The sequence below is a fragment of the Telmatherina bonti genome (assembly GCF_933228915.1).
Source record: "Telmatherina bonti genome assembly, chromosome: 22".
Lineage (NCBI taxonomy): Eukaryota > Metazoa > Chordata > Actinopteri > Atheriniformes > Telmatherinidae > Telmatherina > Telmatherina bonti.
The window spans coordinates 29135308-29162430 of NC_136631.1; the positions used below are offsets into that span (position 1 = coordinate 29135308).

The following is a 27123-nucleotide window of genomic DNA, read 5'->3' on the forward strand; positions in this document are numbered from 1 at the left end:
GAACATGCAAACTCCACACAGAAAGGCCACTGTGTGTTGAAGGAACTTTACAATGTTCAGAAAGGAGTGGAACGGTTTGAGCTGAAAAAGTTTTCTTTATGAATTTATTTAAAAACTAAGCATTTCCAGTCTGGCAATCTCAGTTTGTACTCCACAGGAATTTGCATCTTTCACTGTGAAAAGATACTCTAAATTTGTTCCAAAACACATATATTACACATGTACAGTGATCAGTACACTTACACAAATAAATATCAATATAACAGAGTGAATATTTTAAGAATATATTTCTTTGATGGTTGTGAGAAGAGTGTGGGTGGCAGAAGCATAGGTGGGTAGCTGCTGTTCTGAGCTCAGTAGAGTTGTGTTTTCATGGCAAACCGTACCTGAACCATGTCTTCCACAACACTCACATCTTGACATTGTGTGATGAGATCTTTTGCATTCTTTTTAATGTCTTTCACTGTGAGCATATCATAGCTGGAGTTCCACCTTTTAATGACATCTTCAACCAGCTTGTTTGGAGGAAGCTGGCGCATTGTTTTCCCTTTAAGGCAGCTGCTTTGATTGACGATCAAAAATTGAAATAACACCTGTTGTGCTACTTAGAAATCGTTTAGGTGCACAAATATGTCATTTGTAAATGATAAATACAAAAACACTGATTTTAGTTTCCATCTGATACTTGTGTTTTTATATTTAAATTCTAGGGGAAACATTTAGAAGAACAAAATCATTTAATCAACTGTTAGTACCAGTAATTTGGTATTATAAACTGTTAGTCTTATTTTTCCATCTTCACAAAATAAACTTTGGTTGAACACCATATGTCTACATTTTCTGTTGCATTCTATTTTTCCTTGAAATGTTCATATTTATTTTGGGTGTGGCATCGTTAAATATATTATTTTAACTTGTCTTCTGTGGTTTTTGAGTGTGGTCCTAAAGTCAATTGAAATGAGATTCCTACGACAAGCGTGCAAAACTTGAGGGAAAATATGCACATCATTTTCTCTCTTATCGAGGGTGTTGCCCTGAGGCTTTCTACCAGGTAAGAAGTGCAGCAGATTACTGATATAGGCTACTCAGAGCTGAACCTCCTTTTTGGTAGAAGAGAGGAGGATGGTGTTACCGTGGCAATGCTGTTTAGCACGGTATTACTATAGTAATGGTAACATGCACTGTGTGTGTCCCCTTTGCAGCATCTTATCTGAAGACACAGATGCACTCCACAGCAGTTTTATTACAAACGAAAAGATTGAAAAAATATTTGCCTGAAATACTAAAAGTAAAATGTTCACACAAGTCTGCTCTGAGTGGATAATAGGCTGCAGTAGTCTTCATGTCTGGTCATGAAATGTTTTCCATTACATAGCAGCAGAATTTCTCTGAAGAACATTTATCATCAGAACACAAAGCTTCACAACTTCATGAGTTCTGGATCTGCAGAGCATCTGACTTGACCATGCAGAAGGTGACAAACTTGCTGGCTGGAGAAGTGATTTGTTCCAGATTTTCAGGATGGAAGCTTGTATGAAAGGTAACACAAACAAAGAAGGAAGATACCAGAACCATCGTCCACTGTGTTAGCTCTGTTTTCATCTGATCATGCAACATCACGCGGAAGGTCAAACTGCTACAGCAACCAGAACATTCTACATATTGTTCAGGTCTAAATCTTCAAGTCCATCCTGGACTGAGCCATCATCCTGAAAGATGTCATGAAGGAAGAGGAGAACCTTATCAAGTGGAACCTGCAGGCTTTCTTCTGTATCGATGTTGATTGCTAAGTCATCCAGACGATTTAGAAGAGCTGAGGAATGAGAAACGAATACAGACCGAGACATCCGGATAATAATGAAGATGACTGACAGCAGAGTGATGATTGGCTGGTAGGTGGTAACTGGGTGGAGGAGGTGGAGTCTGGGTGGTCTGATTGGATGGGGTGATCATCCCAATCATGGAGGGGTGGTGTCTCGGTGGATATCTGAATACAGGAGGTGGTAAGGATTTGGATTGAGTCTGTGTGGAGAAAGTGGTGGAGGGAGCAAATTCATGCAGCGCTCGATACGGCAAGTTTCTTCAGGTGGTCCATGAAGACCTGCAAGCTGACATCATCAGTCAGGATTGGAGCTCCAGACTCCTGCAGAGGAGACAACTCCGATAAATGTCTGATTGCTGTCAGATTATGATGTCAGAGGGGAAGAGTGAGGGCTTACCTGTGCCCAGGTGTACATATTGTTGTGGGTCTGAGAAGGGTTGACTTTGGAGAGCAGGAAGCGAGCCTGCAAAAAATGAAACGTGAGCTCAGCAGAGACATCATGGTCTGCCACAGTATCAGTCAGTTTAAAGATATATTTCTGTTCTTTTCTCACTCAGCTTAATGAATCTTAACTCTGTGTCAAATAGATTTGTTTGACCAAAGGAAAGTGTGTGTGTGTGATGGCGGCCACACCTGGCTGCCGCCGTGCTCGGTATCAATGTATCGGGGCATGGGGAAGCGAGTGTGCAGTAGCTCCTGAGCATCATCCACCGGAGCCTGTAGAAGATGTTTGAAGTTGTCGTACTCGGGCATATCCTGATAGCGGGCCTTTCTCCACTGAGCTACAGTCTAAGAACACAAGCAACACATTTAACAGGAACACACACACCTTGAGACCAAACAATTCCAGACCTTTGGAACTTTTTTTTAATATATATACTGAACAAAAATATAAACACAACACTTGTGTTTGCTCCCATTTTTTGTGAGCTGCACTCAAATATCTAGAACTTTTTCTACATACACAAAAGAACATTCCCTTAAAATATTGTTCACAAATCTGTCTAAATCTGTGTTAGTGAGCATTTTTCCTCTGCTGAGATAATCCACTTCACAGGTGTGGCATCTCAACATGGTGATTACACAGCATGATTACTGCACATGTTTGCATCCCACTCTAAAATATGCAGTTTTGCTTTATTTGGGGGGGGGAGACCAGTCAAATGGTGTGACCACCATTTGCCTCACGCACTGTAACATATCTCCTTTGCATAGAGTTAATCAGTTTGTTGATTGTGGCCTGTGGAAAGTTGGTCCACTCTTCTGCAATGGCTAAACAAAGTTGCAGGAACTGGAACACTGTCGTACACGCCGATCCAGACTGTTCCAAACATGCTCAGTAAGTGACATCTCCAGTGCTGGTATTCACCAGAACTGGGATGTTTTTAGCTTTGTGGAGAACACCTCTCCAACGTGCCGGACGCCATCCAGTGACCATCTGCCCTCTCAAGCTGGTTACGACGACGAACTGCAGTAAGGTCGAGGCCCCGATGAGGGCGATGAGCAATGCAGCTTCTCTGAGGCAGCTTCTGACAGTTTGTGCAGAAATTCTTTGCTTATGCAAACCAGTTGTCTCAGCAGCTTTCTGGGTGGCTGGTCTCAGACCATCTTGAAGCTGGACAGGCTGGATGTGGAGGTCCTGGGCTGGTGTAGTTACACATGGTCTGCGGTTGTGAGGCCGATTAAATGTACGACCAAATTGTCTAAAACGCTTTTGGAGACAGGAGTTCATTCCTAAAGTTACAGGACTTTCTTCTTGGAGGTATAAGCTCCAAACAGTTTGGTTTGTATTTTGTTCAATTCTATCACATGTGCTTCAGGTGTTCGGAGCAGCTGGAAAGCTCTAAAAGTTCAGAATGTGTGGTATCGGGGTTCCCTGGGGGGGCATAGTTAGAAGAATTATCATAGTTGCTATACTACCAGGACTATAGTCTCATTTATTTAGGACATACTTAGCTCCCAGGAGCCTGTGCCTACTAAAAGTAAACACTATTGCAATGTAGAATAATTTCATATCTGACCCAACAGAACTTTAGCTGAAATGTAAAATTGTGCTGAAATGTAAAATGTGTGGTCCACACATTCTCCTAACAAAGCTTCTGCTTGGTGGTGGTTGTAATAAATAAAAGTCCAAATACATCAGTGGAGCTACGCTTGTTCGTGACAAATTATTTCTCTCCTTAATTAAATGTGGTCCTGAATTCAAGAAGAAAAACTTATTAGGCTTCTCCTAAATTAAATTTCTTTTTTACCTTGCATGCAACATAATTAATCAATAGAAAGGTTACTTAAGACTTCGTTTTGTGGGTTATAGTCTAGTTTATCAGTTATCACGTTTTTATTGTTTATCCTATCTAGTCACTTCCAGTAGCAAATCCAGTATCAATTATAGCTTTGACACACCCTTATGACACATTGTGCTCTGTGAATTTTTTTGGAATCTCTTTTATCAGAGTCAACGGCTGAATTATGTCATGCCTCATCCTCCATCATTTTTTATCAAAATCCTGAAAGTATTTGGGAATCTTTGCAATGAGATCCAGAAAAATTCTCAACTTTGTCCTGCATACTTGTAGCACTCCTCTTCTCCAACTGCTTAGGACACATTCACATCAGCCTTTTTAATTTGAATTCTAGTCCATTTGCTCGGAGAGTCCGCTTCATTTGGGAAAATATGAACACGCTCAATAAATTCTGATTCGGATCAAAGAAGTGGACTCAGTCCGCGACTCAGTCCGCTTCAGCATAGTATTGCATTGCTTTAAGAGTTCTCTGCCTGGTCTTTTGTTCATATAAAAAAAGAAAAACAAAACAAAACAGCAATAGTTTCGTCTCGATGTTTAGCTCGCAAGTGGGGGAAACAGAGTTTTCTTCTTCATGTTGGTCTTGTCCTCTCTTTTGCTAAATACTAATGCAGCGCAATCTTTGGTGAGAATTTGGATATATTATTCTAATGGCTCATTTGACCAAACTGCAGAGTAAACATGATCTCGATCCCCAACCGGATCAAGTTTTGTAGACTAACCTGATATGAATGCACCATTAGTCTCCAAAATCAGCGGTAATGGACCACACATTCTCCTATCAAATTTTTTTTTTTTTTTTTTTAAATAGATAACTACCTTTGTATGGAAAGTGATGTAAGCCAGTTTCAGGTCATGTTTTGTGACTATGTTAACAAATGACACTCTAGGACTGTAGACCAGCTAGAATCCTGCATCTGACCAGAGTGGGACAATATTCCTCTCCTAAAACTTCAGCAACTGGTCTCCTCACTCACCAGCTGCAGAAACCCATAGAAAAAGTGGGGCCACCACACAATGCTAAACGTTATCCTGGAACTAATTTTTATAGATGTGTTTCTCCCATAAGATTCACAATCAGCCCATATTTTTCCGTAAAATGATAAAATGTGTCAGTTTCAACATCTGATATGTTGTTTTATATATTCCACTGGGATATGGACTGTTTGGGTTCAGCATGTGTACCTCTCCGTGATAGATGAGGATCTGGAAGAAGGTATCCATCAGCAAAATTCGGTCCGGCAGGATACTGCTGCTGTCCAACAGAACTGGCTGAAACAGAACCACATTCAGTGGTCTTGAAGCTGCAGGTCAGCCTGACGGCACAGTTTTAAAAGCTCTATTCTATTCTATTCTATTCTATGCAGTTATGTAAAAAGGGGTGTGCAAACCTCTGGGGGTCCATTAAAGGAGTATGCGTACAACACAGGCTGAATCATGATGAGGGCCTGGGTCAGGTCCTGCCGGTTGAACTGGTGTCTGTAATATGAACTTTCATCAGGACTGTTGTTGAACACCTGTAGGAACGGAGAGCGTCGCAGGTGGAACATAAACTGTAAAAGGAAAGGCACACAAGTTTAGTTCAATGCGACTGGTGATTGACAGGTGAATCAGCAGAGAATTGTGGGATACAGATCACCTGAGGGTAGAGGGAAAATGTCTCAGAAAATCTGAAGGAGTTTGGATCATCCTTGTGATAATCCCCAAACTTCTGACACTGCACAGAAACAGAAGAAGCTGGAAATTAGACTCCCAGTCATGATGATAGTAAATGTTTTTTACTCTTCAGCCCCGTTTTCATACCAGTCTGATGAGCTGCCTATCCAACCATCTGAGGACATCTGGTCCCTCCTCTGTCTCCGCCCGGTACACAGCCAACCTCGCCATTAGGACAGCTGCTGCCTCCTGATCAAAAGATGCTGCGATGCTCTGGATCTGAGTCTGAGCATCAGCCCAGCTGTGTGGAAATCACAAAGCCGTTACAACAAGAGTGAAAAAAACGGGTGAAAACAGACAGCATCACAGACCTTCATCATATAGAACACTGTACCCAGGATAGAGTGCCTACTCCCTTTGCTGCCCATTAGCAATGAGACTAGTGAGCTTAACAGGTTAAAGTTACTACTGTTAACTTTGGAGGGGCTAAGAACTAGGACGGGATTGGCAACTCCAGTCTCCTCCTGCAAATGTTATAGCCACAGGTCTGGATGGCACTGGACAACTGGGTTCTTTCTACAGCAAGACAATGACCCAAACACCAGTCCAAGCTATGCCAGAACTATTCAGGAAATAAGAACAAGATGATGAGCTTGAAACGATGGAGTCTCAAGACTTAAACCCCATCGAGCTGGTTTTGGATGTACGAGACAAAAGAGTGAAAGCAAAGATATCTGGGCACTTCTGTAACAGCTGTGGGCAAAACTTTCTGACGAACATTTCATTTCTATGATTTAAAAGAATGCCACGAGTGTGTTCGGCAGTTATATAGTCAAAAGTTTAAAATAAATTTTGGCCTATGATTTTTTTTTTTATTGTTTGTACTTCATCTTCTCCACATCAGGACATCCTGAGACCTCCACCTTGTTTCTCTCCTGCAATCAGGTTATGAAGCAAATTGAGAAACTGAACCAGAACAAGGCTGCAGGTCCAGATGGTGTCAGTCCCAGAGTCCTCAAGACCTGCTCAAAACAACTATGTCTGATTCTCCAGCACCTTTTCAACACCAGTCTAAGACAAAATAGAGTCCCAGTGCTGTGGAAAACCTCCTGCCTTTTTCCAGTGCCTAAAAAACACAACCAGCTGAACCAAGTGACTACAGACCAGTTGCCCTGACATCTCACGTCATGAAAGTCCTGGACAGACTCTTACTGGCTCACCTCAACAAGCAAGTAAACACCTTTCAGGACCCATTACAGTTTGCATATCGTAATGGACTTGGGGTTGAAGATGCCATCATATACCTGCTCCAGAGAGCACACTCTCATCTGGACCATTCAGGCAGCACTCTGAGGGTCATGTTCTTTGTTTCTCAAGTGCTTTTAATACCATTCAGCCTGCTTTGTTATGTGAGAAGCTCCATAAATTCCAGGTGGATACCTCCACAACCACCTGGATCTATGACTACCTCACTAACAGACCACAGTTTGTGAGACTGAAAGGTTGTGTGTCTGAGATGGAGGTCAGCAGCACTGGTGCACCACAAGGAACTGTACTCTGGCCATTCCTATTCACACTGTACACCTCCGACTTCCAGTACAACTCTGAGTCCTGTCATCTGCAGAAATACTCTGATGACTCTGCAGTTGTGGGGTGTATCAGGGATGGACAAGAAGCAGAATACAGAGAACTGGTCAGTCAGTTTGTTAAATGGTGCGGTGACAATCATCTCATATTAAATAGCAGCAAAACAAAAGAGATGATTGTTGACTTCAGGAGGAAGAAGAATAAACAAAACACTGTTTCCATCCTGGGAGAGGAGGTGGAGGTGGTGGAGGAATACAAGTATCTTCATTCCTGCCAGCAGCCATCAGCCTCCGAAACAAGACCTCTTCTAGTTAATTATCTGCTACAATATTGAATTTCCCTTTGGGGATTAATAAAGTATTTTTCATTTCATTTCATTCATTTTCATGAAATAGACTGAGGTGTGAAAGCTGCAGACATGCTGTCATACTTCCTGGCCGTGGTGGTGACTCGGATGCGTCTCTGCCCTGATGAGTGTTGGTACTGAGTGACAAACTGGATCGCCCCACGCCCACCTTGAGGGATTGGAGCGTTGTGCTGCATCAAAGACAAAAACAGAAACAGGCGCACCAATAAATCATCATGTGAAGTCATCACAGTAAGGGAGAAGGAGGGGAAATAACCAAACTCCCCGGAAGCACCTCTGTGACACTTCGCCTAACAGGAAGTATGCTGCTGGACTGAAATAGTGCTGTGGAGACAGGTCTAACCATGTTAGATAATATCTGGTGGATCCCTGTCTTCATCTGACTTCACCAGAGATTATGTGATCTAGATGAGTTACCTAATAATGAGTTTGGCGATCTGGAAGAGCTAACACAAAGAAAAGAAACACATCCAGAACTCCTAAAAAGTCCAATTGTTATGTAACTTCTGAGTTCTCCTGTCAGTTGGTACCTGATGCACGTTTGAGACTGACGATTAATCCAAATAAACCCCATGTTAAATATTATAGTAGATGTACCAACTGGATTAATATGCGCTGTCAAACAGTGGTCTTTCTGTGTGGAGTTTACATGCTCTCTCCATGTATGCATGGGTTCCTCCCACTGCCCAAAGACATGAATGTTAGTTGTCCCGAGGAGTGAGTGTAAGGGTAAATGGTTGTTTGTCTTTCTGTGTGGCCCTGTGCTGGACTGGCGACCTGTCCAGGGTGTACCCCGCTTCTTGCCCAAAGATTGCTGGGACAGGCTCCACTTCCCCCGTTTAATGGCTCATTTAAATTTGACTGTATTTTACTTTTTTTTGTTAAGGAGACAAATATTATTTTTTGTTGATGAAAAAACAAATAATTAAGAGGATTTTCCATCCTACAAGCCAATCTCATTATCAAATGTGGATTAGAAACTTTTTTTCTCAAATTCTTGCTGCTTGCCTGGAGAAGGTACTTGCTTTTTCTTGTTTAAGAAAGATCAGGCTGGTTTTATAAAGGGCCAGAATTCAGTGAGTAATTTACATAGGTTTTTGAATACTATTCAGTTGTCAACCAAAATTCATCCAAGGTATATTGATTACAATAGACAGAAGACTTTTTGACCTTAGCAAATGGCCTAACTGTTTTATACACTTAGTAAATTTGACTTAGATAATGGTTTATTAAATTGTTGGCGCCGAGGTGTTGAGAGGATCTGTTTGTTGGCCTTAGGATTGGGTGAGCTGAGGATAAAATGTCACCAAAGTACAGAGATTTTTTTAATAAGATGGGTCAACATCAGTTTGTCCACACACACACAGGATATTGAACATTCAGGTAATGTTGACTTTACTGTCAGCAGGTAAACTGTGTGTCTTATCATAATTAACTCCATGGCAACAGTCCCTGTGGGACACTTTGAGCTGGACACACCCCCTGCAATCCCAGATTAGCTGCTCAGTCAGAAAATGATGATGTCTGTTAACATTTTTGTGAAGATGGTTTATCTGCTCGGTGCCATTTCCTGAGTCAGGAGGGTAATTGGGACCAGGAACAGATCCAGACTTGTTCAGTGACTAGTTCCTGGAAAGCTACGGTGAGTGGATCCAAGCTGAAGGTTTCTCAGCATTTTTATTTTCATTGATTTCTGTTCAGATTTTCATACAAGTGGAAGTCTGTTCCCTGCTGAGCCATTAAAGGTCAAATAAACCCAGGTGATCCCATCTCTGCAGAGCAACAACCATCCAGGACTCAGCCTCCAGACTGTTGGACAACACAGATCACACTTCAAGTTCAAGTGATTTTTGTCCATTTTTTTATGACAGAAATTAAAACAAGATTCAGTTTTGGGTTCATTATTTGTGTAAATATTGTGACTTTATTCTCCTTTAATATTTAACTCATCTTAACTTTTTTTTTTTTTCAGAATTTTGAAACATTCTATGTATTTCACGGGACAGTGCTGAACGTGAAAAACTCATATCCACAGACAACACAACAATCTAAAAATGACCAAAGTGCTGCAGAGCTGTCAAGGAAATGAACCCTGGACTGTTTAACTTCTCTAAAATGAGGAAAATATGAGGAGCAGGTAATGAAGCGCTGGATCACACCTGATGAACAGATGAGTAACACCTGATGAACAGGCGAGGACCAGCAAAGCAACAGCTGAGGAACGGGTGAAGAACAGTTGTAAACCAATCCAACCTCGTGGTCTCCCTCAACAAAGCTAACTGTCCTTTGGCCTGACTGAAAACTGGACACATTTCAGTTCTGAGGCATCACAAAGAAAATGTTAGAGGAACTGCAGCTGTATCTTCTGATTAGTGGTGTCATCAAAAGTGTACATTCTGTCCTCCATGTCAGTGTAAAGATGGTGGCTGTGCTAAGAACACTGTATGCAATCTTCATGGTGCTGTCTAGCGCTTCCTCTGTCTGTGGGAACATTCTGCTCCTCATGGTGCTTCTCCTCAATAAGGAGCTTCAGTCTGACACATTGGGCATCATCTTGAGCTTAGGCTTCAGCGACCTAATCCTTGGATTCTCTGCTATCCCCTTTGGAGTCCACAATGCACTGTCCGTGCCTTTGCAAGATGGATACCCTAGCGATAGTGCCCTTTGTCAGGCCAGTGGCTTCATCCTCGTCCTGCTGCAGACGTCCACCATCCACTTGCTAACCTGGGCCACGATTGACAAGTTTACAGAGCTCTGCTTCGCACTCAGCTACAGCAGCATCTGGACCGCCAGGAGGAGCTGGGTGGTGCTGGTTATGGTCTGGCTGTTCAGTCTGCTGAACGCCTCCCTGCCGCTGCTGGGTTTCGGCAGATACGCATACAGTGAGGGGCGGTTCCTCTGCTGCCCAGACTTCAGTCCAGACCACCAGTACTTTGTGGTTCTGTGGATGGTGGTCGGGATTACAGTGCCAATCCTCAGCATGTGTTTCCTGAACGGATACATTGTATATGTGGGCAGAAAACAGGCCATGACGGGGATGTTCATGTGCAATGAGCTGCACTGCTTTCAGGTTCCTGCCAACAACTACCTGCGGAGCTCCATTGTCATGGTCACAACTTCAGGTGTGTTACTTCTATTTGAAATTATGTTTAAAATTTCAAGCAACTTCTCTTTAATATTTGAAAGGTGACAGTTCTATTTGAGCTCAGTCATGTGACTAAAGCTTCTTATCTACAGTGTGTCTGCTGCAGTGCTGGCTGCCTTATGTCTCTGTGTGTCTGTACGAAACCTTCAGCGGTCAGCAGAGTCCAGCTGTGATCTCTGCCCTCTCCACCTGGCTGGTTTTGACCAGCACTGCCCTCAACCCCTGGATCACCTGCATGACTCAAACGTGAGTGCAACCCATCCCCAGAATGAATCTGGGTGCTGTTCATCAGGGGTCACATTAGTTATTAAGAATGATAAAAAAAACCATTGGGATTTATTAAAGAAGGCATATAGGTGTCCCTGTAATTTTTTTTGATAAAAATGACATTTAATTTATCAATAATGAATGTTATGTTTAACCCTTAAAATTCCAGGCCATTTTCCTATTTTTGTTCTGCCCATTTTTTAATTGTTGTTGGTAGATTTTTTTATGTTATATAAAAGTACATGCATAAGCCTAACTCTCTTGATCCCAGTCACCATGCAAGCATTAGGTTTTCAGGGCAGCCCCAGCTATCAAATTATGAGGCTGAAATGAAGTAAAATGAGTGTATCAATAGGTATAGTGGCAAAAAATCAACCAAAAGCAGAAAAAAGAATTTTACTACTAACAGTACTTTGTAGAAATAAAAAAAACAAAAAAACGGTGACCGAGTATTTTCTCATCTGCACATCATTCTCTCAAGTCTTTGCTAAAAATATTAAATATTGGCATTAAAAAAAAGACACATAACAGGACATATTTACATATTACATTTTTTCCTCATTTCAAGTTATTTATAAGACAACTCCAACTCAGCTGCTTTTTGGCACATCCTGTTGCATCACAAACATCTTCTTGGCTTTTATTCCAGCCATAGAGGACCATTATTTTTCTGCTTTTCTGCTCACTTGTTGATCCTTTGTTGCTCCTGATTGCACATTACCGTTAATGTAAGCTCTTTAATTTGCAGATGGTCAGACAGGAAGTGTCTTTATCATCGCGTCCAGAAGAAAATAGGTCTCCTGGCAACATTATAGTGATGAAAATGTGATGAATAATGGCGTTATCATGGATCATTGTGGATTTAACATATAGTCTATGAATAAACACTACGTGTTGTGTCTGATTGTAAACTTCCTGGATGGGATAGAGATATATGGAAAACTTCTGTCGATCACCTGAAGCTGTGATGTCCAAAGTCGGGCCTTGAGGGCCACTGTCCTGCAGGTTTTTGATGCATCCTTGTTCAAACACACCTGGCTTTCACTAAAATTGATCCAACAGCTAATGAAGTTCTACGCAATAACTGATTCCTTTGAGTCAGGTGTATACGGAAAACCTGCAGGACTGTGGCCCTCGAGGACCGGAGCTGGACATCCCTGACCTAAAGTGTAAGATATCCCTTACAATTTACCTCACAGAGTTACACACTAGAATTGAGAGACTGATGATGCATTAACACATTGATAGCACTCGGGGCACTGGATATCCACAGGAATTTCAAGGGTCAAAATTAGAGTTTTAAAATAGACTTTCTGATTATTAATTATTTTTTCCAAACAAATCATTTTTAGAATTTATAGTTAAAATCTGCTTCCGTTGACGGATGATTAAACTTTGTCTTCCTGTCATGTCTATGAGTCCAGCAGGTACCGGGAGGCAGTCCGTCGAGTTTTCAGCAAGTGTCTGCAGTTCGGTTTTGGGATGTCTCTGGAGTCACACCCTCAGAGTTCTGTGGACTGCCTGGACACTAGCAATCACATCCGAACACCAACCACCACAACTGACACGTGTCCTGCATCATCACTCACACCACTGTGATCTAATCAGTTTTCTTTATCTTTACCACGGTCCAGCCTGTTCACATAACCTCCAATATCTTCATTCATCACACACCAGAAGCTCCAAATCTTTTATCAGACCATCATCAGCCACATGGACCAAATGTTATCAAAGTTCATTCAGTTAATTTTGTTTCATTTTCACAAGCAAAAAAATACTAAAATGTCTATAATTGAGAGATGTGTGTAGAAATGGAGAAAGTATGTAACGACACCTGTGTCTGCTGTCATGTTAATTTCTCAGAATACTTTCACATCTTCTTGACAACTTATGTTTTTTTGCCTTGTGTCTTGTGTAGAGAAAATGAAGTATTTATTCACAACTACAAGTACTCTATGTATAATCTTGGTCGCTACAGGAAGCAGAAATGTGAGTTTCTCCAAAAAAAAAAAAAAAGAGCCAAAATCAAGATATTTTGACTGTGTCAAGAAAATTAAACTGGAACACATTCAATTGGACTCGCAGCAGTCTGACCAGCACTCGTGTATGATGTCCTCTATTGTTTGATTTCTTGTTTTTTGTGGTTCTCATTCTCAGATATAAGTCACTTTGGAGAAAAGAATCTGCTAAATGACTATCGAATTTGGTGTATCTCAAACCTCCTACTGTCAGAGGTTCGTCCTCATACCTGGTTCACCACCTCGAAGTAAAGAGCCAGCGTAGTGTTCGGATCCAAACCGCAGATCTTCCACTGGCACGTTCCTCCTGTTCCAATCTCCTGAAAACGCATTTGTACTTCTTGTTATTGTGTCTTCTGCAGACCACACACCAACATAGAATGAGTAACAAATAGAGTTCCACCAATAGCCACTCTGGTGCCCTAAGCACAACACCTCCACACTAAAGGAGAGGTGCCAAATTCAAACCTAAAGATCTTCTATCAACTTTTAGAAGCATCCCTTCTACAACACACTTGGGTAAAATGAATGACTTGTTAACACTCCTCTGCAAAGCTGAATGATATCTGGATGAGGGAATTCCCCCGTTTGAATCTGGGGATGTATTCATCAGGCTTCTTTGAGTGACATTTTACTTCTAAGTGCTAAGAATTTGTGGAATTCAGTCAATGTCCTCCCACTAGTAAGGAAATATAGAGCTGTCACCCATATTAAAAATAAAGGACTTTATAGAAGTTGTACATGCAGATGTCGTGACCTAAAAATATTAGAGCAAAATATGTTTTTTGGAAATTATTGTTGTCAAGCAGACAAGAAATTTATTTTTGTCCAGAATTAATATGCTACTCTGATTTATTGTTGTGACACAGGAATGTGGGACAGATATGAGCAACACACCTGCAGCAGTGAGATGGTACATGTGTGTCTCAGTGTGTGTGTGTGTGTGTGTGTGTGTGTGTGTGTGTTGCTTTTGGTTAACATGTACTAGTGGCTACACCTATGGCCTTTCTTCTGAAGACTAAATTAAACTCCTTTATGCACCACTGGACTGGGACAGAAAGATGTATCCTGTCTTGATTATCACAGCGTCCTCCAGCATCACCATCTGTTCTATGAAGAACAACTTCATCCTGTTTGATAAATGAGACATTTGTCCCATCTACCGCAGCACCGTTTCCTCATTCAGAGAAGAATATGGTTTATATTCCATGTTTTCACCGCAAAATGAATCATGTTATAATGCAATAAGTTTCATGTTTTCAGACTGAGACTATCATGACAACATGATAAAGTCCCAACTTTTATCAGGGTGACAGTGCTATGCTTTCAGTAAGTAAATGCAAACTTGTACAATTTTTTTAAGGATCTTAATTAAAACACATTTTTGATTTACTGCCAATATATTTTGTATACTGTATAAGTTTGTTAATTCATTGTAAAAATATACATTCCTATTTCATTTAACAGATCACGAGACATCTCTATAAGATAATTCTATATTCCTAGATAAATGGTTCCATTCAGTGATTGGTCCGTCCAGTGGGCGCAGAAGGAACATCATCAAAAAGAGTGTTTACAGCGCCATCATAAACCCACTATGAGACTGACACTTAAAATTCAGCTCTACACCCAGTTAAAAGTGCAAGTGAGAAGCTTGATAAATTTTTAATTGCAACTTTTAACAAGGATTTTTTTTTTCCCAAAAGTCAACTCCAAAGAATGTTTTTAGGAGTAATTCTTGTAAGTTTGATGACTAAAGCCCCCAGTGTGTGAGCAGGAATGCATTTAAAAGTAGGAGGGAAGTAGCTCTTAAAGACTTGACTTGGACAGTTATGCTCTAAAGTCATTGAGGACAAAAATGGCCCCACCACAAAATTGGTGTAATTTTTTTATTGAATAATGTATTTTCTTCTTTCAGTGTATATATTTTGAGAAGCAAAGGTTATTTTATGAAGACAGCAGAGATATTACCGTCATCTGTGAAAAGCTAATTGTTTTGTTGCAGTAAAATCTAGTAATAAGTAGTTTTTGTGTTAATAATCCTGACTTGTGCTTTTAAATGTGTAGCGGGCTGATTTTATTCCATAAATTCCAAGCATGTTGGTTGTCTTGTTGTCTGTGCACATTCCCATAATTATAACAAATGTCATCTGTCTTTAAGAGGACATCATCTATAGGTGGAATTGGTTTCATTACTCAATCCAAGTTTTCCAAGAGTGAGATCTAATTCATATATAAACTAAGAGAGTTTATATATGAATGGGCCTCAGGACTTCTTTGTACTGGAAAAGTTAAGCCTTAATCTCAAAAAGGTTATAGACTCCTCATGTAGGAGTCTGCGGTGCAGTTCCCATATCTGGCTGCAGAGGTTGCACAGATCTGGTGCTAGATCAGCTGTGTAGGAGATAGCTTACATTTTCTGAGACACACGGTCCTTTGGCATTTAGGGACACACATGGACCGATGGCTCCAGACACTTTGAGCTCTCTGGAGGTCTGTAAATAAAAACAAGCTCAGCAGGCGTCATGAACCTCAGACACAAATGATCAGGATGTAGATGCTGAGTTCTGGGGGCTTGCTGTTCATACCTTCACCTCCAATGTGGCAGCAAAGGCCATCTTGAAGGATCCCTGAACATCTTTGGTGAAAACTCTCTGGAAGGTTTGTTTGAACAGAGACGTGTTGAAGGAGTCAGCCATGACCATGTATCCTCTGCAGACAGAAACATAGTCAGAGGACACAAAAAAACCTGAAGATTGCTTCACATTAATTTTGAACTTGTAATCTAAAGCCGGTTCTGGTAAAGAATTAATGCCATGGTATGTGTGAATATGCATGTTCACCCTGTGTGGTTGGGGCAGCATTTCATCTCCAGTAGGCCGGTCTGATCCAGAGCACAGGCGTAGATGTCAATGACGTGGCCGTTTGTGGAGGCTCTGTTGGCTAAAGACTCATAGTGCTAAAGCACATTAAACACAAAAAGTTACAGTTAATCGTCTTCTCTGACTTATTAAACTTGATAAACACTTGGATCATTTTGAATTTTCTCCTACATTCAGATAAACTGTGGTTGTTGTTTTGGACATAAAAAAAAACCTCAAGAAGATTCTGTCTAGCTATGGCATCACTCTGGATATTAAAGCTGCAAGCAGCTATGAAGGCATCTCCGGCACAGCTCGGCCTATTGGCACTGCCTCCCCTATTCCTGGTTCACAATAACTCCAAATTTTTGGGGTTATTTCAGCCATTTTCTATGACACACATTTTATCAAACTTATCCTAGGGCTTTTATCCAACTGACACCAAAAGTTGTGCTCAATGTTTACAGAATCCAAATAGTGTAGGAGGGGCAGGGCCTCAAAGTTTGATGTCTCGCTATCAAACAAATCTGTCCCCAAATGGATATCTGATCCACTCGAGGAAATACATTCCCAGCTGAGACTGAAGGACTTGCAGATGTTGCTTGAAGGATGCAATAGTGCTATAATCTACATTTTCTACAGCAGTGAGGAGAAAATCGGCAAGTGTCGGAAAGTTGTCGTATTGTCCACGATCCAGATGGTCACACTACAATTCCACCTTTTCGGCGTGTGGCTTTTATTTTCTACTGGACGTCGAAAATAGTTTTCCCCTGCAGTGCCACATTTAAATTATTTTGAGCGCTGAAAATACCCACCAAATATGCCAGCTTTGTGAGCCACTGGAAGTCATGCATGCTAACATTATCTCATCTCATAGCTCAAACAGACGGGTGAGAACTTTTCCACGCGACAACCAGCTAACTTTGGTGTCAAAAAAGAGTCTTATGTGTTCACTTCCCATTTCTTCGCACACAGTTTTAAAAAGATGTGAGTTCTTGGGTTTACCTCTGATCTTGTGACTATTTTTACGGACTCATTCAGAAATTATTTCAGGCTTTGTGGCATTTTTTTCATAGCGAGTTGTCCCCAATGGATGCTACAGCGCGTTGCTGCAGCAGCCGGTGCACCTGCCATGACACCTTTCCATTTTCCCACCATTGCAGTAGCACCATCAGTGCAAAGACCTCACATCTTGACCAGTCCAGGTTGTTCTTCACAATAAAATCATTGACAGTGAAAAATAGCTTCTCCTGTTTAAGGTTTAGTTTTGGTTGTAAATCTGAATAGAATAATTCCTTGATCACGTAGGCATTCTACTTTAAATTATTCAGCTCATTCTGCGCATGCTCGCTCCTTGTCCTGGCACAACCTGATACTCCATCTCCCTTTTCCTCCTAAACTGAAAAAAGTGAAAAAGTATCCTTGTGTCATGTTGCTGCTTCAGAACTACAGTCAAAATGAAAATGGCTGTTATTATAGAATATTCCATGTTTTTTTGGATGTAAATATGTTGCGTCCACCACCTGTCCAGTCAGAACCCTTGCATCCTAAGCGGAATTAGACAGGGGTGTAAAAAGTACTAAAAATTGCTGTCAAGTTATCTTTGGATTTAACATAAAGTCTGCCCAACTGTAAAAATGACAACCAAAATTAAACCTTAAACAGGAGAAGCTATTTTTCACTATATATACATATACATATACATATATATACATACACACACACACACATATATATATATATATATATATATATATATATATATATATATATATATATATATATATATAAATATATATATATATATATATATAGATAGTACTTTGCATATATAGATTACTTGGCATCACTACTGTGATGTGAAGGTTTTAATGAGGACAACCATCAGAGATTTCTCCAGTTCTGTCTTCCCCCCCCTTTAAATCCAGAAAAAAACTTAAATACTTCTCACATATAAAACTCTTCCTAAACAGGCTCAATTGGATCTTAAACATCTCAGTGTTCCAGATTTTCCCACCGGAGCACTTCACTGTAGGTTTATTGCTGGTTCCTAGAGGTACTAAAAGTAGAATGGGAGGCAGAACTCTCTCTGTGCAACCAGAGCTCAGTTTGAGAGAAAAAAAAAATTATCTGTTGGATGTTCTTCACACTAACACTGCATCATCTTGCATCATCGGTGCTCCCACCCTCTGTGGGAGCAGTTCTCACTCACTTTGGTGGCTTTCTTCATGAATTTTGCACTGTCCTTCTCAATGTCGTGCCAAGACCTGATGGGGGTCTTCAGCTCATCCCCTACAACCATGCCTGGTCCCTGTGTTGCAGGGCCTCCAATGAACGTCATGATGCGGCCACCAGTATTAGGGAAGGTGCACTGTAAGTAAAAATGTCAATCAAAATATGTTTCACGTCCACATCATGACAACCTATGCACCTGGACCTCACCTCCAGCAGCCCTACAGCAATGGACATGGCCACACCTAGAGAGCGCAGCGGTCTCTTCCCCTGTGTGACAGGCCAGGGGTCTCGCTGCAGCTCCCCGAGCAGGTCTGTCAGGTTCATATCAATCTTCTGCACTGGTTGCAAGAACCTGGAGAACACCTCAGATTGTGGAACCCTGATGCTACAGAAAACACCTGGAAGTTAGAACAGGCGTTCTAGCTTACCTGTTGGACAGAGGCTGCTGGGCAGTCTGAGGTGCTCGTCCCTGAGCAGTTGAAGGTTTGGCGAGACCCAGCATCTCCTGCAAGGCATTAACATGATCACAACATTAGCAGATGGGCCTCATCTGGACTGAACCATTTCTAGAGAAAAGATCTGCATGCGGCGTTGGACTCTTCAGCCCATTTATGCTCTAGGTTAAAACTGTGGAGAGTTTATGCTGACATGACTAAGTAAGGATTTCTGGTTGACTTTACTGTACCAACAGGTTTAAAGTATATCCACTGAAATCTAGCTAAGTTAATGTGAAAATAATTTTAGTTTTAAACATATACCAAGACACCTTTTTGTTTTTTCTTTGTCTCCCTGTTTATTCTTGACGACTCAAATGTTTTACTGTTACACTACTGTGTTGTGTAATTTTATCGCCATGGGTCTAATAGTGAAATGTGGGTACATTTCTGGGAGCTCTCTTGATTAGAATAAGTGAGGTTTTTGGTAACTGGCTAGTTCCAGCGGGAATTAGCCGACAGGTGGGCTGAGACATTTTCTGTTGGTAAAGCATCTGCCTGGAGTGTGGGAGACCTGAGTTCAAATGCCAAAAGGGAGCAGCTAGGTAGTTTCATAGCAAAGAGTAACATCATCCAGTTGGGTCCTTGGGCAAGCTCAGCGCTACAGCCCGGCTACCTCATGATGAGTGGAAATAATGAAGCTGACATGCCAGCTCAGACGACATGGGACACGAGAGACTAATAAAGAACTGTTGGAATGTTACTATGCAAGAAAACCTTGTGAGCGTGGCTATATGAAGAGGCTGTGGGACATATGGATACTTCGATACCCACAGTCCACAATGACACCGAAGCAAGCCATAACCAAGTATATTGTACAGGAACATCTGTCCAGAATATGGACTGGAGACCCCTAGGTCCCACTGGGAAACTCCCCCTAAGGTGGTGGAGGATGAGAGAGATCCTCTGGAACTTCCAGATCCAGACAGATAAAATGGTGGTGGCTAACCAAGTGGACATAGTGATCATGGATAAGCAGCAAAGGAAAGCTGTAGTGATGGATGTATCCATCCCCAATGGTGTAAATATCAGGAAAAAGGAGTATGAGAAACTGGAGAAGTACCAAGGCCTCAAGGAAGAACTGGAGAAGGTCTGAAGGGTGAAAGCAACAGTAGTACCCATAGTGATCGGGGCACTGGGGGCTCCAACAGATAAAGTTAGCATTAGCGAGTAGCGATGTGCTGTTGTTACCTCTGCCAAAGAGCTTCTGGTTTTACCACCATTTATCTGTTTGTGTTCAAGATAACTCAGAAAGTTATGGAGAGATTTCCATGAAATGTTCAGGAGTTGTTGGAAATGTGAAAAGGAAGAAGTGATTTAATTCTGGTGCTGATCCGGATCACCGTTTGGATTCAGGAATGTTTTACAGGATTCTGGTCCTTGTTTACCTACAAAACAGGCTTTTTCAAGATGTAAACAATCATTTCAATGCAATTCTACGAAAATTAAGATGTTAAAATATTTTCTCTATTTTGTTTTCCTTTTGAGGTAAATTCTGTCCAGCTTGGATATGACGCTATAGATAAGTTTGAATGTTTCAGAATAAATTAGTAGTAAGCTGTTAAGCTTAAATTCAATATTCAACTGGTTCAGGAGTCGTTCTTTTAACGTACTAAAGGACATCATGTTGGGACTGACTGGGAATCAGGGGACATTCATATGATGCAGATGGAGAGAGTGGGGTAAAACATACTGGAACCAGTAAAAAGAGCCGCGTCAACTGGAAGCACAGATGGTGGGCGGGACAGAAATAATCCTGACTAATCGACTAACCAAAAAAAATTATTTTTACTGATTCGGCGACTATTAAAATAATCATTGGACGCAGCCCTACACCTGAGTCATATCCTATATATAGGTCATTAAGAGGTTTGTGCATAACTTGACAACAAGCTGGTTTTTGGATCAAGTGTGATTTTGATCAGGTGTGTTTCAGCAGGTAAACAGAACCTGCAGGACATTACGTGATCCTGCACTAAGATCTAGCATATTGGCTCCTCTATATTCAGGAATAAATGCAAGAAACTGCAGTATTATTTAATAAATTTTCAAAAGGATTTTGTCCACATTAAAACTCCTGGATAACTTGTGTTAAGAACACATTTACTTGAATATGAATACAATATAATATAATGAGTATAATATAATATAATATAATATAATATAATATAATATAATATAATATAAGGAGTATAATATAATATAATATAATATAATATAATATAATATGAGTGAATATGTTGAGAACATATTCACTCATTCATGTAAGTAAATGTGTTCTTCATATAAATGTTAATCTTTGCTTGACTGAATTCAGAAAACAGAAAAGAAATCTTCTAGAAGAGAGGATGTTATTCAGTTTAAGTTCAGATTAAGTTCAAAACTGTTCTAAAATGCTGGGAGATGAAGGGTGAGTACACATTTTAAATTCTTTCGATATTATAATGTAGTTCTCTAAGGAGACCAGACAGCAGGTGTCATATGGCTGATTAATCATTACAAGAAATAGACTTTCACTCCAAGAGTGAAAAATTGTATCATCAGCTGTTTTGTCACAGCTGGTGGTGTTGTCATTCACAGTACTTTTTAATCTCACAAAATCTTCCTAAAGTCCAGATTTAAAGCAGTCTTTACATGTGTGCAGCTCAGGTAGGTGCAGTATGCAGGCTGCTGAAGCACTACTTCACAGTAGAGCTGGGCGATTAATCGGATTTTAATCTCAATTAAGATCTGGGTTTTCAACGATAATGAAAATAAAAGGATGCGATTAATGGGCCCGATTATTTTTTCTTTGCAGTTTCCTCTCCTGCTGTCTTCAGCTGCTAATTGAGCGTCTCTGGCATTGCAGCGCTGTGCTGTAAACTCCTCCCACAGCCGCTTTGCTTTCATTCAGACACTGTTGCCAACTTGGAGACTTTCTCGCTAAATCTGGAGACTTTTTTTGTTAAAAGCGACAAATCTAGCAGCTTTTACTGGAGTTATTAGAGACTTTTCTGGTGTTTTGGCAACTGACTTGAAGGCACATATTGTTCTGCAGTTACTGTAAGGAAGGAGCAGCGGGAGTCTCTCCCGTCCTAAAGCACTCCCAGGCGGCCAGTCTCAGTCGGCTCCGGCTGCAGGTCCATGTAGAATAACTGCAGTAGGTTGTGGAAGTTCACCTAAACATAGTTTATACTGTTGTCAGTGACAACTGGCTGCATTATTTTCCTATACATAGTTCGGCGCGTTAAACTCTGTAATATCCCTCCGTTACGGGGCGTTACCATAGCAACGCGTTAACCAGCTGGTTCAGATCTGCTGTCTTTTAACAGGTGAACGAGAGAAACGCGCTGCAGCCTGACAGCGGTTGTTTGGCATAAAAACTACATCGAGACCAACGTGAAATAGTTCGTATAATTTAGCATATTTAGCTAATGTTGTAAAAAAGAAATACAAACTTGTTATAAAATCTTTACTGTGTGGGACCATGGAATAAGGGGATTAAACAACCTGGACCCTGGAACCGTGCACCACAACGCGCAGCGTTGTTTAATCCTTACTCATATTCATCTATTCAGTTTATGTCAGTATTTGCATTTTGTCAAGACAAAGCTTCATGATATTTGTTTGTCTTTAGGATTCCACAAATTTCAGAAAACATTGTTTAAAAGCCATGGTTTGATGTTTAATAAATTCATGTTGTTAAAGATAATGGATAATCGTGTTAAATAATCGAGATCTCAATTTCAGTCAAAATAATCATGATTATTTTTGCTATAATCGAGTAGCCCTACTTCACAGCTGTAACCCCATTGTTTGACTCCAATATTGTACATTACTTTCAAGAGGTTTTTTTTTTCTTCCCCCTCAAAAGTAAAATTTAGATAGGTGGTTTTTCAGAAAACATCTGGGGCTTGAGCCTAAGTAGCCACCCTTTAAACCCTTCCTATGGTATTGTCAAACAACCATCTTAATAAAAAGCAAGAAGTATGAGGATACTGACACTTAGCAAAACTGGCATACATGAAGCAGAAATGAGGGTTAACTGGTCCCTGATCTACCTGCAGCTGCTTGGCATTCAGGTCCTTGGTGCCTCTGAAGACATAGCTCTTGGAGATCCCCTCACAGCCCAGCTCATGGACCTGGACCATGCGTCCAAAGGTGATGAGTCCAACCAGAGCCGTGGGGGGCAACAGAGACAGTGACATCTGCAGAGACTCCTTCAGAGCCTGAAGGTCCTCATCCTCCATACAAGTGTCCACCACATACAGAAAGACCAGTGGCATCTGAGGACCTCGCTAAAGACAGAAACAAGAGACGGTAATACATCTAAATCATGTGTGTCTCTTACAGTGCCTTGCAAAAGTATTCACCCCCCTTGGCCTTTTACCTAATTTGTTATATTGCAACCTCTAATTTGACTAATTTTTTCAAACCAGAATTATATTTGATAGATGTGCACAAAACAGTCCAAGTCTTGAAGTGAAATAAGAAATATAAATACAAAAAAGAAATTTAAAATAAAAAACTGAAAATTGCCATGTGCATATGTATTCACCCCCTTTGTTATGAAGGCCCTTAAATACTCTGGTTCAACCAAGTACCTTCAGAAGTCACACTATGAGGGAAACAAAGTTTACCTGTGTCCAATCTAAGTGTCACATGATCTATCAGTATATATACACCTTTTCTTTAAGTTCTCAGAGGCTGCAACATCTGATGAAGAGGCGCTGCTAACCAAACACCACGATGAAGACCAAAGAACTCTCCAAACAAGTCAGAGACAAAGTTGTTGAGAAGTACAAGTCTAAGTTATAAAAAAAAAATCTGAATCTTTGATGATCCCCAGGAGCACCATAAAATCCATCATCGTCAAATGGAAAGAAAATGGCGCCACAACAAACCTGCCAAGAGAAGGCCGCCCACCGAAACTGACAGACCGGGCAAGGAGGGCGTTAATCAGAGAGGCAGCCCAGAGACCGAAGGTAACCCTGGAGGAGCTGCAGGGTTCCACAGCAGAGGAAGTATCTGTCCATCAGACCACAATCAGCAGTACACTCCACAGAGCTGGGCTTTATGGAAGGGTGGCCAGAAGAAAGACAACTTTCTGCTAAAAATAAGAAGGCATGTTTTGACTTTGTGCAAAGGCATGTGGGAGATTGTCAAAATGTATGGAGAAAGGTTCTCTGGTCAGATGAGACTAAAACTGAGCTTTTTGGCCATCAAGGAAAACAGTATGTCTGGAGCACGCTGAACACATCCCATCACCCCAAGAACACCATCCCCACAGTAAAACATGGTGGTGGCAGCATCATGCTGCGGGGATGTTTTTCAGCAGCAGGCACTGGGAAACTGGTCGGAGTCGAGGGAAAGATGGATGGTGCTAAATACAGAAACATTCTTGAGCAAAACCTCAAATGGATCTGTCAGTGATTTGAGACTACGGAGGTTCACCTTCCTCGGAGAAGGAGGAAAATCATACAACCAAGCATACTGCTAAAGCAACACTTGAGTGGCTTAAGGGGAAAAATGTAAATGTGGCCTAGCCAAAGTCCAGACCTCAATCCAATTGAGAATTTGTGGTCAGACTTAAAGATTGCTATTCATAAGCGCAAACCATCAAACCTGAAGGAGCTGGAGCAATTTTCCCTTGAAGAATGAGCAAAAATCCCAGTGGCAAGATGTGGTAAACTCGTAGAAACTTGTCAAAAAACGACTTGCAGTTGTGATCGCTGCAAAAGATGGCTCTCCAAAGTACTGACATTTGGGGGGTGAATACTTATACACAATGATTGCTTCACAATAAAAAACACATCACGTCTTCAAAGTTGTGGGCATGTTCTGTAAATTAAATGATGCAAACCCTTGAACCATCCATTTTGATTCCAGGCTGTGGGGTAACAAAACACAAAAAATGTCAATGGGGTGAATACTTTTGCAAGGCACTGTACCTATCTCAATGAGTACTATCTCACCTGGACCACATACTCAATGGTGGAGAAATGTGGCAGCAGCTCTGCAGGCTGGTTCACCTCAGAAATTCCAGCATAGGACGGAGGAAACTGGAACAGAAAACAGGACTGGATTTAATTCAGGTGGAGAACCTGAGATACTGGAACACCCTCTGAACTCACCTGATTCCTCTGGTAACAGAAGTTACATGCCCACAGCTTGGCTCTGTAGTCCACCTGGCTGGAAGATAAAGACAGGGGGAGTGAGAGGAGAGTTGGACACACAAGAGAGCCACGGACAGTCAGGTAAAGTTGGATATGTATGATAAGTACCAGAGTGGGTTGAGGATGGCTCGGCACGTGGCTCGGCTGCAGAGAACCGGTTCATACTGGATAGGAGGCAGGTCACTCCTCTCCTTCAGGGGGGTGAACAGGGACGCCACTGGGACCACCATCCGCGTTGCCTCCAAACGGCTTGATGGCCACACGTTCCAGCTGAAGCGGATGCCATCACGCTCCTCGTTCTGAGCAATGTACTCTGGGAAAGTTGCCATGGCGAGGCAGGGATGCGGTGCTGGGAGTCACCCTGTCAGACAGAGCTGGGAGGGGGGCAGAGACTGGGTGTAAACCTTCCCAGTCTGAAGACCTGGCTAAACATCCTTGAAAACTAAAGTTAGTCATGTTTAGATCAAAAAAAGAAAATATTCATAAGCTCTTCTCTGACTTCAGACTGTTCCTCTGCACCATCATCATCACATTAATATAAACACTTCAACCTACACCCGTTTCTGTTTACCCAGTCTACATTCAACGAGCTGATGTAATTTGAAACCGTATGACACCATCAAGTTTACAAACGGTGTCTTAAAACCTGAACCTGTAGGTCTGGACGGTACCAGAACTTTTCTACCTTCCCTGAGCAGAGATGAGTTCCAGACTCTCAGTGAAATGAACAGGTAAACCACAATGTCACATGCGTAACCACCACTGGACACTCACACACGTGACCTGACGGAGTCCAGGCGCAGCTGGAAGTCGGACAGGTTCAGGTGAGTCCGTTTTAGGAGAAGAACAGTGACTTACCGTCACTATGATGCTGCAGGTCCTCTCTGCTGACAACGAAGCAAAACAACATGGCGGCCGGCGCCACGTCAAGACACAGACAGGGCGAGTGCCAGGAGGTCTCACTCTGACCGATAATGAGAAACCAAGTTCCAAACTCGGAAGAGTAGATTGCTGCAGCCGCACAACGCATTGGCTGATCATTGTACCATTTGTCCCAATTGTAAAACTCTTAGTTTTCACAAATATGTTTACTTACATGTGACGTTAAGATGATCTGTTGTCAGCTGGGCATGCTGCAAGCCATGTGGCACCTTTGTTGTCATTTTTGCTGTTCAGTATTTACGTTTCGTCCAATCACAGGAAAGGATTGACAAAAAATTGAATAACTTAAAAAGTTTAAATGTAGAAAGACCAAAAGTCGTAGAACATATCTCCTGAATGGGTTGAAGAGTTTAAAATTGAATGGTTGAAATGAGACAAATGAGCTGCAGGGTTTGAGATGTAAACAACTGAAGTGACCAGAACGGTGCAGAAGGAGTAGTGCTGCAAAGTTTGGTGGAATGATAATAAAAATGGCCGAACAGGATCTCAATAATGTGAATGTCCCATGGGCGTCATTTCAATTATTCAGCATAGTTCAATAAATGGGCATTCACATTTGCTATCATTTCAACAATAGCGGTTTCTAGTTATACATAAGACTTTACATTCTTAGAGCCCCAGACACAGAATATCAAAACACCAAATCACACCACAGAACTGTAAAATGAGAAAGTAGAATCTTAATAGATGCGACAAAGCTATTTTTGCATGTACAATGCCACCAAATAATAAACAGATAATCGCAATGATAAGATACATATATGAAATGTTACTCTGAACACTGCTAGATGGGGCAGAATTTAATCGCTTATATTATTCAAAGTAAATTATTAGTGTAATAGTATTTTGTTATTTATAATTATTATTTATATTATAATCATTAAGTAATGTTGGGCAGCTAGAAAGATGTGAAAGTGGCGCCCTGTCTTGGCTTCTCCCCCTCTGGTTTTGCTCCTTGTGTGGTCCAAGGCTTTTTTCTTCCCTCTGCCAAGGAGGTTATGTTTTTACCGGCGTTTATCTGTTTGTGTTCAAGATAACTCAAAAAGTTATGGACGGATTTCATTTCAATTTTCAGGAGTTGTTGAAATTGTGAAAAGGCAGAACTGATTTAATTTTGGTGGTGATCCGGATCACCATTTTGATCCAGGAACTTTTTAAAGGCCATGGCAGAGGTTTGTGCTTGGATTGGTCAGAGTTTTTACAGATTTACAGTAAACTGAGGAGTCTAACTATATTTCTTATTGTTCATGAAATGTCTAGCATTTCATATG

At 41.2% G+C, this 27123-nt stretch overlaps 2 protein-coding genes across 2 annotated transcripts; one reads left to right on the top strand and one right to left on the bottom strand.

Moving 5' to 3' along the window:
- Positions 1 to 137: 137 nt before the first annotated feature.
- Positions 138 to 25798, bottom strand: sec23a (Sec23 homolog A, coat complex II component). The gene is made up of 20 exons (XM_079262204.1): positions 25769 to 25798; positions 25019 to 25284; positions 24869 to 24926; positions 24710 to 24796; positions 22796 to 23032; positions 18690 to 18766; positions 18469 to 18613; positions 18239 to 18397; positions 16009 to 16124; positions 15754 to 15877; positions 15580 to 15660; positions 13396 to 13485; positions 7799 to 7905; positions 5929 to 6082; positions 5765 to 5842; positions 5517 to 5678; positions 5311 to 5397; positions 2456 to 2611; positions 2220 to 2285; positions 138 to 2143 (listed from the first exon to the last, which is right to left on the bottom strand). The coding sequence occupies exons 2-20, from the start codon at positions 25237 to 25239 to the stop codon at positions 2054 to 2056; spliced, it is 2295 nt and encodes a 764-aa protein (XP_079118330.1). The 5' UTR covers positions 25240 to 25284; positions 25769 to 25798; the 3' UTR covers positions 138 to 2053.
- Positions 10155 to 12746, top strand: LOC306772709 (adenosine receptor A3; the record flags this gene model as incomplete). Its single annotated transcript, XM_079262312.1, has 3 exons — positions 10155 to 10857; positions 10973 to 11126; positions 12572 to 12746. The coding sequence occupies 3 exons, from the start codon at positions 10155 to 10157 to the stop codon at positions 12744 to 12746; spliced, it is 1032 nt and encodes a 343-aa protein (XP_079118438.1).
- Positions 25799 to 27123: the final 1325 nt, after the last annotated feature.